The following is a 14105-nucleotide window of genomic DNA, read 5'->3' as shown; positions in this document are numbered from 1 at the left end:
AAGTTTATTTCTCTTAATCGCCCCCTTTTCAAAGCGGCATTAATTCTTCGAAATTTTGAGTACCTGTTTAGAATATCTCGTATGAATCCTCTCAGTATCCAATTCATCTGCCGGTTGAAGAATAATCATGTGGGTTGCAGTTTTATGCCGCAACATGTGTGCGGTTTTTTTGTAAAACGAATAGTTTTAAAGCGCCGTGTTGGAGTAATGAAAACCGGGATCGCTACATTACACATTGCACGGACTCGTTAAATCAACGTGTATAAAAAGACCCAAAAAGGAAATAAACCTTAAACACATTTGCGCCAGAGTAAATCAATTTTAATGGTTCGTACGTAGAAGAGGTCAAAGGTTTCGAGCTTCTTCAAGCCGAAGCTTTAAGTTTTCTGCTCGGGTTAATTTACTGCAAAAGTTCAGAAGTTAAAACTTCACTCTCACTTTTAGCCGCGTGAAAACCATGCCATTTGCTAGAAAATGAGTATTAAGGGCTTCAGGTCTTTACAACAAGAGTGGTTATTATTATCTGTCCCAATCAATATTCCAGAGATAGGCTCGCACAACCACCATTAAAAAATGGCGAAAACGATCCTGCCTCGGATTTATTAAGGATTTCGCGTGACTTAAACCGAGTTTATTGAAATGCAACGCCACAAGATAGCACAACCCGAACACGCATTAAATATTAATCTACTTTCAACCGCTCGAAGAGATCAGATTCGAGAAATAATGGTCTTCCGCTCAAATCACCATTTGAAACCAGAATTTTTATTCAGTAGTTTCGAGGTGAACTTTAATTAATAATTGACTACTCGCAAATCCATCAAATATTTTCGGGCAGGTACAGGCTTTGCTTTTGTTTAGTTAGTTAGAGCTTTTCGTTCAAATTTCATCAGCAAAGCCATTTGGGCGGAAGGTTTTAATTAAAAACTTTTAATCATTGTAAAATAGCAAAAAAAGTAAATGGAAGCCTTGATTCAACATTTTATAAGCATCAAACTGCAGAAAGCACTTTAAATTTAAAAGAGACTTTGCTAGAAATGTTGAAGTTAATACCCTTGAGTAGGTATCATAATACGAGTTCTGGACCAGGGGAAAATCCTGGAGAATTTTTTTTTTTAAATCTCAATAATTTAAGCTTTTCTAGAAATTTTAAAAATTTCAAGAATTTGCTAGATTTCACTTGAATTTCAGCCTCTTTTAAAAATTATTAAATTTTCAAATAAATCGCAACAATTTAGCCTTCTTTAAAAAGTTTCGATTTGATAAAGTTTCTATAATATCTGCTTTTTATATCTAACCAATTAATTACTGTAACTGAGTGTAATTTCAGTTAGCATGGACAAAACAAAACATTGTCCAATAGGATCCATCGTGCCGGACCCTAATTTCAAAAGGATGAAAAGATGTTTATGAGAAAATGTATTAAATCTTATCTCCTCTTTCTAAAGAGGGCTAAATCATTAGATTTATTTAAACACCAGTAATTTTTGTATGTTTGTATTTAAAAAAAATAATTTACATTTAAAAAAAAATTCTGCACAATTTCTCTTTGGTCCAAAACTGAGACTTCCTTGCTGAAAGCTGACAAACTATTAGTGTAAAGCAAGGAAAATGATTGCGAGGAATTTTAGCAATGTCTGTTGCAATGTCTTATTGCTCTAGTGTGGCGATCTCGAAAGTAGATGAAACTTTATTGACTTCACGACGCTGCTCTTCGACAACAATTTTTTATTTACCGAAACCATTGATCTGGAGTTTTCTTCTAACATGTTTCAATCGCTAGAGCCTACAGGTGTATTCATATTCAAGTTCAGCCATTTATAACGTTGATGAAAATTTATAAATCCATCATCGATTAACAAACTTACAAGTAGTTTACCTTTCAAGAGTCACTAAACTTTTTTAAATGCTCCTCGAAACTCGCAAGCAATTAGCCTAACTGCAGTTGGGATGCACTTGAGAAATTTTTTGTAATGGGATGCAAATGACACGAGTTCGGTAACAACTTAATTAAAGTAGCCAGTGCTACCAACCATATTATCCAGGCTGACGGCACATAATCAGGTCTTCTCGGTTTAAGTGAATTAACTAGAACGAGAAGACGAGTTGTCCGAAAGTACTTGAAGCAGAACTATTATTTTATCAGAGCCCTTGTGACGTCCGTTTATCTGAAGAAATTGCGCTTTCGAACTTCCATTCCGAGCTTTCTTTGCGGGAGAGCTTAGTTTCAAGAAGTATGTATTTTGTGATATAATATATTATGTAATAAATCTGTATTTCCCTACGAAGAAAAATGTGAAGGATTCACCGCACGCGGAGAGAAACCCTTCCTCCCCATAGAAATAAATAATGCCTCGACACGCGTCCACCAAATTCCGGAATTGCCAAGGGCGAATTTTAATTTCGAATCTCCGGGTGTTATGAGTGCGAAAGGTGGACCGTGGCCACAAACCGTAAATCACGAAAGCTTATCTAAACTTTCAGGAACAGATTAGGACAAGTCGGATGCTGTTTACGCACTGGACGGAGGGTTAGAAAATGTCAAATTTCCTTCCTGCACTTGACCTTCCCCGAGCCATGTTGAAAAGGGCAAACGAGTAGATTCCCTGACGCGAAATAATTTAATTAAATACTGGCCACGGATGACGGGGATAAACGCTCACGAATAATTTCGATTCACAGTAAAGCTCTGATATATGAGGTGAGACAGTGCCGGCAAAAAATTTAATTTCCACGTCGCATATTATTAACTCTTGCAAAATTGTGTTCTCGGCAAGCTTGTTAATCAATTTTCATTTCGTCGATGCCAATTAACTGCCCCACGAGCGGAAAATCAAAATTATAATGAACACCTAATTGTAATTAATTCGGGGTGTTTTCTCCAACTCCGTACACAATAAAAATCTTCGTTTAATCATTTCCTGATGAGGTAAGCATCTGTTCCGCGTAGGTGTATTATATAAGTGCAATTTATTTTCATTCCTCACCACTCATTTCGAGTAAATGTAGCTTAATAATGCCTTGCCGCAGAACATAAATTAAATTATATTATCGCGAATATTATACTGTGGCTAAATCACACCACCCATGTCAGAATTTGGAGCTTTTCCCATAATATAAAATGTCACCGCAATAAAGCAATAAACCCAAATTGCTTTCTCAAAACGGGGATATTTTTGCTTTTCAAACTAGTTTACGACACTCGTGATTAATGGTGAAGATAATTCCCAAGATTTAATTAAAAATATGTTACGACACTGTCTCCCAACAAGCAATCAAAGTTTTGTAGTAGACGACTCCCGCATCGCTCCGACATGATTTTTTATTTCTTGGTCGGAACCTTCGTGCTTAAAGTTTGAAAGTTGTGCGAAAATAATTTTTCTAAATTTCCAGATCAAACGCAACCTATTAAATTCAGGCTCTCAAGAGAGAAAAATAATTTCCATCTTTCGTCCTTCGGAGTGCACGTGTTATGCATATTTGGCATTATACTATATTCAGGTTTGGTTGGATTTTTTTTTATATTTTCGTGGACAAAAAGCGGATAATCTGAAAATTTATGATGTTTGCCGAGTGGTAAATTCAAGGAGGGCGAATTGATCAAAAAGGGACGGTTAACGATCGTCCACGTTTTTCACCGGAGCTCGGTCTTTTTTATTGGGGTTTTATTTGGTTTTCATTTTCACACTTCCAATTTAGAAATGGCGACCGTTTCTTTCTTGAGATTAAGGAGAGGACCGCACGCTGCCCCAATATAAATTATCCACGGTCATAACAGACTGATGAGTTTCCTCGGAGAGTCTGAGTTAATGCTAGAGATAGCAAAACTAATTTGTCGAAGTCCAGAAAAAAAAATGAAAGGGTTGTATTGTCTGGTCTGAATGTCCGAGTAAATCGCATTGTTCCCCAAGTGAATTAGTACGAACACACAAATTTAACATTAACAATAGCGACGGAGCACAATTTGACTGTTTTAAATTTGGGAAATGTATGGAAGGTAAGAGAAGGGACAAATTTAATATCAACATAAGCACAGGGTCAACCCTGAAACAATCTGGTTAATTGCAATTGTGAGGATTTACTAAAGCACAGAGGTACTTACTCTGACATTCAGCATTTAAATGGAGTACATTAGCCCGGGCAAAAACTTTGCCATAATAAGTTTGTGTTGCGCAATCTGAGCAAGTGGTCGAAACAAAGAGCAAAGGATTAACCGCAAAAAATAGAGAATAAAAATCCCGAACCTCTTTATCCCGAAAAGCCCCGACTCTGCGGTCCATAACTAGCCGGCCGTCGCCCTTCCAAAGGTATCGGAAACTGCTCCAAATATTTATTTATGGAATTGCACGAAACCAGCTTGACTCGATGTAGATAACGGGAAAATGGGAAAAGGTGGCGCACTTAGAACCAAGAGTGGATCCTCCATCTTGTAAAAGCAGGATCCTGCAGTTTACGGTGCGGATTCTCAAAATGAAAGCCCACTTTAGCGGAGAAAATCCGAACAAATCTAGGGGGATCGGTCTAGTCCCGGCGGAAAAATTTAAGTTTTACTCGAGATAATGACGCGAACACCTGAACACCAACCGGCTGGAAAATGGAAAATAATTAACCGGTTGCAGGAAAACAGTTTCGAGATGCAGCTCTAATGGTAAGTTAATTCGCTCGCGTACGAAAGATTTGTTACAGCGAATATATTAGTCCTTTTGAATGATAAATTTAGCAGTGCGGGTGCATTATCAAAGCTAAGGATGCATGTTTATTACAGCAGCTGCAGGGTAATTGCTTCGAAGTTTATATTCTTCGTTGGTCTCGCTATAAACTTATTAAGACAACATGCAACAGTTTTCGCGGACTTGAACTTTGTGTAGATTCTCAAGATGTTATGCACACACTTGCCAGGATCGGATTTAGAAAGCACAGCACCTGGAATGCTCTCGGTAAACATGATAATTGTAATGCACTTTGTTCCTCGACAAAAAGCTCGACGATTTTAATTGCGTTAATATCGCGAGCTCTCCAAGATCTGGCGATTGCGAGCTTCGTTTTTCAGATTAAAGTCTTCCCAACTTGCCACTAGCAAATTCTTCTTGTCGGGAATTTCTCGTTTTTTCAGCGCTTAAACGACGTTTTAAAACTTGAGTAACGATCAAGAGTGATCAGCACTTTGTTTCAGGTTCTCACATTTTAAACCCATCACCACTTCTAACTTCATCTCGCGACTAAACTGCCTTTAAAGTGAACTGGTAAATCGAGAGGGGGGGAGTTTAATCAATTTGTGGGGGGATTTAGATTTCGGTTTGGCTATTTTGTACGCAGTAAGTTTCGGCTGAGGGGCTCGAAGTACAAATGCGTTTTTTCTGGACTCATCTCCATTTGATCTGATCTGACCTATTTTCGAACTGGAAATGGCCAGTAATGTATGGAATATATGTCACATTTCGCCCAGATGGCTTTATCGACGAACCTCCAAATCGATATATAAAGAGGGTCTGAATAAAAACATACAAAGAATGAGCTTAATGCTCAGGGACAAAAACATCCCAAGATACTCCAGCTTAAACAAACATGTTCGAATTCGAAATTTCACCCAATAATAAAAATCTTTTTAAATCACCCTTCCGAGAGACATCGCAATGGATTAATATCAATTTTCTTGTTTATGGGAAGAAAATAAAAAAAAGTCGTAGGATTCATAAAATTATTTATTTTCTCTCCGACGATCCGCGTTGGTGGTTGGCAATTAACTTTTATCTTTATTACTCGGACGTTCATGAAGACCGACGTTATGCCGTTATTATTGCCGAGACATTACACCATAGATCACGGAATAAAAATCCCCAAGACTTACAGCTCCTGCGATTCTGCAAATTCTCGCCCACACTGTACCATGCAAATACGTCGTTGCATTATCCTCGCTTTGGTTTAAAGAGTCAGGTACGCTCTTTATTGCTTGTAAACTTTTTCCTTCATTTTTTACACGCCGCAGGAGCCAGGATTAATTTCACTTCACCCTTTTTAACCTCTGCTTTTTGCAAAGCCGCCATCATATTTTTACGATTTAATTGAGAATCCAAAGATTCACGTCAAAAATAAAACTATTCAAGGTTTAATATCTGCAACTGCAATAATAATTAAACGCGATAATTTTATACAAATGCAAGTCGCAGTTTGGCAACACCTGCGCAAAATAAACTCGCCTTGTTTAAAAGACTAGTAGTGTGGCCCATCATTTTGCTTAAGCGGAGACACCTGCACACAAGTAGTTCCAAGTAAATTCAGCCAATCCAGAGACGATGACCTGTTCTCAGCATGTTTCTAGATATCGGATAGAGAGTACAATGCCAACACATCGTAATTAGTTCAACGCTTCTCATGTTAGGAGTTTGAGCAGCCGAGCTTTCGCATTATTATGCTTCGTAGCGAGACTGGAGGAGTTAAATATTTAAAACCCCCAAGGATCGGCGAGAGAACAGTTTTTCAGGGAATGTTTCAATTATCCGGCGTATTAAATTCAGAGTAAAAATGTTTAACGTGCGGAGCCGGGAGTCGAACTTTTAAATTAGCAGGAAAAGTTATTGTTTTGGAAATATAGAGAAATAACAGGCAACAAATCGTTAACCTTCCGCTTGACATTGTTAACAGTACAAACTGGAAATTTCAAACAAGCTGTATCAATATTGTTGGTGAGTTTTATTAAATTCACTTTGTAAATTCGCCCCGGCGGGAGTGCTGTTGTTCTTCAAACTCCGGGCTTTAACACATCCTTCACGATCAGTCCAACACTCGGCTTTGTTTATTTTGCAAAACGATGGATGGATCGAACGTATTCTCGGGAGGCGAACATGTGTCCCACTTTTTTCGCCATATTTACACTTTTTGTATTAATACCGAGTATATCGCTCGGCTAGCACAAATTGTATTTTGTCGTTCCATGTTCACGCGTGTAAATGTATGCTCGATTATTCAAAACAACTCCGTATCTTTCGAATGTTACTCTCAAAAACATCGCACGTTCGTCGACATTTTTATTTAGCCCCGATCGGTTATCTAAAAAAAAAAGAAACGAAAAATGCTGCGAGGGCAGTTAAGTTTTTGATATTTTTCAGTACGACAGTGAAATTAAGCCATATATTAAGGACCCAGATCCTCGTCCAATATTAGGATCTCTGATGTGTCTATCCGCTCACAGTAATGACTAATAAGTGTAATATATTCGCCAATATATTCCCCTTTTGTAGGACCCCGTGTCTGGGATAAGTGTTTGCCACTAAATTTGGATCATCGTTAAACCCTGTCACAGTTATGTCGAGATTTCTCTCGAAACGAGAGGGAGGAAATTAATTTGAATGTCAGTGCTGTTACTCAATTTTGTTCATTGCCTTTCTAACAACTTTTAAGGACTTGTTAGCCGAATTTATTAACAACTACTCGCCCCCCAAAATAGCCAAATAAATCGTAATCATTTGGTGTGAATTAAAAGCAAAACCAATCAGGTTCGTCGTAATTAATTAAATAAGTTACGGCCCATTGCAAGTGACGTTGTGGGTGTTTTTCTCTAATGAATTTTACGAGCTCTGGCCATAAATACTGAAAAGGTTCGAAGTCCGTGATCCGATTTAAGTTTCTGGAGGTGTCCGGACCGGACCATTAGTTGCAAAGGGCCTAAATAGTTTAGTTAAAAATTCTGCGGGTTCGAGATATAATAACATTTGTAGCGGACTCTCTGTCTCGCCAGTATTACCAATTACTTACCATGGACACCGCTCTGAATAACTGAAGGAGCAGAGGAGACACTCTGAATTAATATCGTCAAACCGCACACACACTGTATCCAAATCTTGGAGAGCATTGTTCACGAGGAGAGATAATAACGTAATCGTCTGCAGTCAGTGATCACTTTGTGACGATCATCACTGGACATCCATTATAGAGACTCGATCGGTCACTAATAAAGCATAACACCGACTATAGTGACTCTTCGGCAAACAGGTCTCCTAAAATTCGATTAGCTTTACTGTCTTCTGGGATAACTAATGACTACCATCCATTGTCTGTCCCAATTCTGTGCAGCGATGCTGTAATTAATAATTGCAATTAGTCAGAAATTCGATAAAAGCCCGATAACAATAAATAATTAATTTACATTTTGTTAACGAGTGTAACACAATAAATACAATTAACTGCTTGGAAATCGGCAATAATTAACTTGTAAGCGATTAATTATGATTATAGTCGGACAAAAATGCATGAATTATTAAATGAGGCCTTGCCAGAAGCGAAATTTAAATAAGCTTTTGCGGCACCAAGAAACTCCGGTCTGTGTACTTTAAACTTATTTTGTTCTCAGGCCATTAAGTTTCTTTCTCTACATCTCCAGAGATAATTAAATAATACAAGGGGGCCACAAGTTACCACGTTTAATGTTCCCACAATTTCCAAACAAACCGAAAATTTCCCCACTGCGTGTGATTTTTTATCACTGCTCGGTCCGAGCGAGGGCGCAAACATTTCTCTACTTCTTCTCGACTGGTGTTTGACTTGCTAAACTGTCCTGAGAGGGCCAAACCAGTTCTAGTTTTACGGTGTGTGTTCACCAATTAAGTGTTAGTCGAGAGCAAGTTTAAAGTTTCACCCGGCGGAGATCCTTTCGAAATGAAAAAATAAATACGAGATAAAAGCTCGATCCCAACCAGTCGGACAAACAAGTCGGGTAAAATAAACCGATGAATTACACCAGATTAAAAAAAGCAAGTGCTCACATTATCTATTGGATTGAAATGAAAAATGTATCTGTAGGAAGTTGCGGAAAATACGTAACTGCGGGAAAAGTTGTTTTAAAGTAAAAAGCTCTTATATCTGGAGTTCATAATCTTTTTCCTCGTCCGGTTTGACCGCAGATTATGTCAACTTTATTTCGTCGAACAACAAGTTCGCGTCGTTAAAAGCTCAAACTCGGAGCTTAACGTGTCTCCGGAAGGAACGCAATTCCGGGAAGTATTAGCGAGGACAGGTTATGATGAAAACGTCCAATTTGGACTAATACACACCTACATTGTATTAATTCGCCGAAACCGTGCGAATCTGTTGTAAAAAGTTGTAATTTGGTTGTCGTCGGTGAGAAGGAACCATGGCAACCGAATGTATGAAACTTAATGAGCACGTACGAATTGCAAACAGAACGTAAGGGTTAATTAGTAATTTAAAAATGGATACGATCCGTGTTTGTCCAGGCGGAAATTTAAAAGTAATTCGGTCTACCAGATTGCGTCCTTCTGCGCAAACGGTCAAGCTTCGATTTACAATGAGAATTTATAATCTCTTAAGCTTAACACTCGACGTAAATTCGCAAATACCCCTTAATCCATCTTAATCTGCTTGGGTACATTCGGAGGGGCATAATGTTTAAAAATAAACATTACTGAAACGCTCCCAGTATATCAAAATAATCCGCCAAATTTATTGTACCCCACGCATTAATTAATTAACAATGAAATAGCAATTTCCTCAATTTTACCTCGACATTGATGAAAAAAAAAAGATTTGGTCCGGCCCATACATGTTTAATCTGCGCGTGCCCTCTCTGTAAGTAAAGACAAATGTTGGTAATTTTCTTTCGGGCGGAAATTTTAAAAAAAGGGCAACGTTTTTTATGGAGCAACCCACACAAGACAAACACAACGAGGCGACATAAGAGGCTTTTCTAAAGTTTGCTCGGGCTGTCGCGAAATCGGGTCTCCCCTGGCGCTTTTTTATAACGTCCAGACGCACTTACTCTTTGAAGGATGTTGCCCAATCGCCAACCTGTGTAAACAGGACTTGTAGATTCCGTAGTCGACAGATCCATTGTCCGAACCTGTTCTAATTTATTTCCTCGGAGTGAATAATTTGGGCCAAGTAGCTCTCCTGGAGGCAATTTTTAACCTAAGAGGATATTTGTCCGAGCGCATCCACCAATTTTACAATGTAGGGATTTTCAAAATACAATTATAATTGTTTTAAGGCTAAATTTTACTGAACTTGTTCGATTTTAATTATGCACAAATGGTGGATGCGCCGGGTTAAAAGTAGCTACGTGTGTAAACAGGACTTGTTCTAATTTGTTTCTTGGGTTTATAGTGAATAATTTTGGTGTAAGTGGCTCTCCTGGAGGCAAATTAGCGCCGGCTCGTGCCTTCATAAACCCACTCCACTATTTGATATCTCCCCTCCAGTGTTATTCGTTCCTGATAAACGAGATAACCGAGCCGACTCGGTTTGCTAATTTTTTAGCCGCCGTCGAAAATATCTCCCAACAGTTGTCTTTACACCGTGAATAATCCAGGAAATAATTAATCTTGCACCCTTTCACTCTTCAAAAACAACATCAAGATACAAGAGCGTTATAAATGGCCCGGAAACATTAGCGCTCAACAATTAGCGGAATTTGAATGGGGCGAGATAAAAATGTCCTTATTATTATTTTTGGACCGCAACGACTCTGAAAGCACCAAATTTAAAAATGATTAAGCCCTTTGTGCATTTGTCATTGTGCCGTGAAGCCGCAACGTGGGACGATTCGTTTTTTCGGTTGGTTGTTTATTTTGTGCAGGGCCGGTCCGGCCCACCGATCGCGACTTCGAGATCGTGGGAGCGCAAATATTTTTACAAGTTTTGTGACACCGAGGGACAAAAATTTTTCAAGCATGGGACGTTTACCTAATGTGAAAATTAATCCGTGATCCTGGTCGGGAGCGGAGGAAATCGTGCACTAAACGACTTGTACGTGCGATATCGGCGAAGAAGCGCCCCGACGTAAACGAAGGTAAAAGCCGCGGGAGTACTGAGGGTTAAACGGTGGGAATGTTGCTTTGCGGCATTGCGCAGGTCCCACCCTGATGAAACGCACAACATAACGACGCTGCCTGATGAGATATGCTCCCAGAAAACGGAAAGATAAAGGATCACAATGACAAACTAAGTGCTTAAGAAATTAGGACTAAGATTGCCGATGTGGAATACAATTGCAGTGAGTATTGTGATTCCGGTAATGTGCTGAATAGGAATTGGGGGAATCAGGGCGCTTTTTTATCGGTGGGCCGATTTGAATCGTCCTTTAATTTATATTCATTAGGAGTGAACAGTGCCCGGGCAGGGAAAAAAAACAAATGTGCTTTAAATTGTACGTTCATAAATATTTAGCTCATCCTTGAAGGAGGAAAAACGGTGAGCCACGCCGATAACGATGGCAAATTGGACGTTCGTGGCTAGCTCGGACGCAAATCGCCGAAATAAAAACAGCGAAAGGGAGGTAGGCTCGGGATCAGCAGGATTAGGGACAGTCAGTTTTTAAACTGGTCAGATCGGGATTAGTCGAGCGGGGGTAGTTAATAAATAAAAATCTCTGCACCCAACTAAGTGCCAACTGCAAATTACGTCCATGCAAAATTTTCAAAATGCATGCGCGAAGTTCTGCGAGAGAGCTTTCGCCCGAATTAACGAGATGCTTTTATGCTTCGGCATGTGTTTATCGAAGGAGACTAGCTCCTCGACAACAGGCCCGGAGCTTTGGTGTAATTTTTAATAAGCAAGGCGCACTTAAACTTCAACCGGTACTCTCTTCGACTCCATTTGAAAAAGAACTAGTCGCTCGTGGCGGCGCTCATTATTAGTAACTGGAACACTGGCTCAAAGACAAACTGTTTACGTGGTTAGGAAACCGAATCTGAATGGTCGTTTGTGTTGTCTTAGTGTTGAGTTTGGAAAGTTTTAAGGCCTGCTCTGGAATAGCGCAAATTGCGTAACTTCCAAACTTTGTCCCCTATCCCTTCACTACATTATAAAAAGGCATTCTAGTAATTAACTCGTCACGATAATTAGTTAATTGTGAAGTTTTTAGATGAAAAAGGGGAGAGACGGAGGAATTCTAAGGAATTCCGTGTCAAATGTATCCTTGTTGGGGGCTTTTTCATTGCACTGTGCAGGTCATTTCCGCAACTTAACAATGAATAATTTATCTTATTTGTAGAAATAATGTGGACGAATAAGCGCACCTGCTGCGTCTACACACAAAAAAGGTATTATAAGCATTCTCGGAACAAAGCATGTAGAATGTTTGCAGTTGGTCCTTTTTGTTTGCCGTTTTGATGAAAAAAATCCTTGCAGAGCTTTCGTACAAAAGGTTTACCGTGGCAAAATTTAAAAGTTTTTAATATCCAATTTTATATTAGGAATGTTACGTTTGTCGCAGCGCATCTACCAATTTTTGTAATATAGAGATTATTTTTTAACATTTTTATCTTGTTCCAAAATTAAATTATCTTAATTTAAATAATAATATACGCCATAATTGCTCTAGAGAAAATGATTTTAATTATTTTGACTTTTAAAAGCTAAATATTCTTGAATTATACAGTGTCTCACAGAGTATGGTATACATATATTCAAACCCTGCATTATGCAATCCCTGAACGTGTTTAAGCGTGTTTAAAACAAAAATTAATGCGAAAAAAATGTGACCTGATTCAAACCACTGAAATGCACTATTGAGGACCGCTGACTGTTTCTAGCGGTTCCCAAACGGTTTTGTCAAAATTTTCAAATTTGAAACTTAGGACACTGATTTTTTTTTTTTTGAAAAACCTTCACTTGCGGGGCAACTACAGGTTTAAATATGTATATACCACACTCTGTGAGACACCCTGTATAGTTAGATTTCAGTTGTGCATAAAAGGTGGATGCGCCGGGTTCAAGTTATCTATCGGATGTTTTCTTTAAATTTCACCTTGCAGTAGGAGTTGAAGAGTCGATTGTGAACGCATCAATCGTGTAAAACGTAAGATTTAAACAGCTGATCCGTGATCCGTAACCTGTATAGTGCGTTCACAATCGACTCTTTAACGCCTACTATGACGTGAAATTAAAAAAAAAAACACCCGATATATTAAAAGTATACAAACAACACTTCTCAATCCAAAGTTATTTATAACTGTAATTTAATTAAAAAAACGTACAATAACTGTAAAACAACGCTTTAATTCAAGCAATTTTTACCAATACAATATTTTTCCTTGCGGTTAAGTTCTTGTTATGCAGTTGTGACTTTTATTAGTGTCGGTTTGATACAGATTTTTTCCAATGGATGTTGTCATCAATCACATTATTTTTAATATCTGCCATAAAAGTCGCGAAAGCCCTTAAATCTGAAAATATTGGGCCCTTTGCTCGAGTCCAATAAATTATTTTAAGTGAAGGGGGTAAAAACCTGCATTAAAAAGTAGACAGATAGCAGATATTCCAGCTCCCCGGGAATTTTTTCGTCAACTTTGGCACAACTAATTCAGAACATTATTGCCTCAGTCTGTTTGCTTGTCACAGGAGTTCTTGTACGTTAGCAAGTCTTATTTAACTACTTTCGTTGCAAAGAGGATCTACAGACGAGGTGACACACTTTACAAATGCATTCTAAATATTCGTTTGAAGCATCAGCGGAACGAGGGGATGCACATACTTTAAGATATATCGGGAGTTTTCCGCGAATTTGTTATGCTGACACAGTATGAAATATTTTCTTGGAGCCAGCTCTCCACTTAGTAGGGTGATATATCTGTTTCTGAATAAAATTTCGTAGGTGTGCGCGTTTCGTCTTGGTATTTGCAAGTGAAATTAACAATTTGGAATGGAGGGATCGCGAACAGTTAAAATGTCATGAGAGTGTTCGCTGCTCCGTCATAAATCCGAATAATCTATTGAACAGATCAGTATGCGTTAACAGTATTGACGTTTACGAGAAATTGCGAGTGGCAAGGTAAATAAACGTTTAAATAAGACGTTGAAAAATAAGTATTCGGTTCACGGATTTTGTCGCTTCGTCGTTCGAACTTCCTTCGAAATATTAGCTTTTTCTCCCTTGTGATGTATGAAAGTTATAAATTCAAACATTTCGGAATTTTATCGGTGCGACGTTGGAACAAGACAGGTTTAAAATGTCTTTAGTTATACATTAAGTGGTACATTTTAGTAGGTAATTTGAATGGCTCGTCAAGACGAAAATTGATATCAGCGATCCGTCACGACACCGTCTTATCTTTACTGATAAAAAGCACGTTTCATAATTTTATTCCAACAAT

General features: G+C 38.4%; 1 protein-coding gene across 3 annotated transcripts in view; it reads right to left on the bottom strand.

Annotated features, from left to right (window-relative positions):
• LOC138135249 (alkaline phosphatase-like) overlaps nucleotides 1–10802 on the bottom strand; it is a 42465-nt gene extending 31663 nt beyond the window's left edge. For all 3 annotated transcript variants that reach the window (XR_011160903.1, XM_069053945.1, XM_069053946.1), the window contains exons 1-2: nucleotides 10696–10802; nucleotides 7753–8075 (exon numbers count right to left, since the gene is read on the bottom strand). Coding sequence is in view for 2 of the 3 variants with exons in the window: in XM_069053945.1 (XP_068910046.1) it covers nucleotides 7753–7849 (97 nt within the window). In the remaining variant the exon portion in view is untranslated. The remainder of the gene's footprint in view (nucleotides 1–7752; nucleotides 8076–10695) is intronic.
• Nucleotides 10803–14105: the final 3303 nt, after the last annotated feature.

The sequence above is a fragment of the Tenebrio molitor genome, chromosome 7 (assembly GCF_963966145.1).
Source record: "Tenebrio molitor chromosome 7, icTenMoli1.1, whole genome shotgun sequence".
Classification (NCBI taxonomy): Eukaryota; Metazoa; Arthropoda; class Insecta; order Coleoptera; family Tenebrionidae; genus Tenebrio; species Tenebrio molitor.
This window is presented reverse-complemented; position numbering and strand designations above follow the sequence as displayed.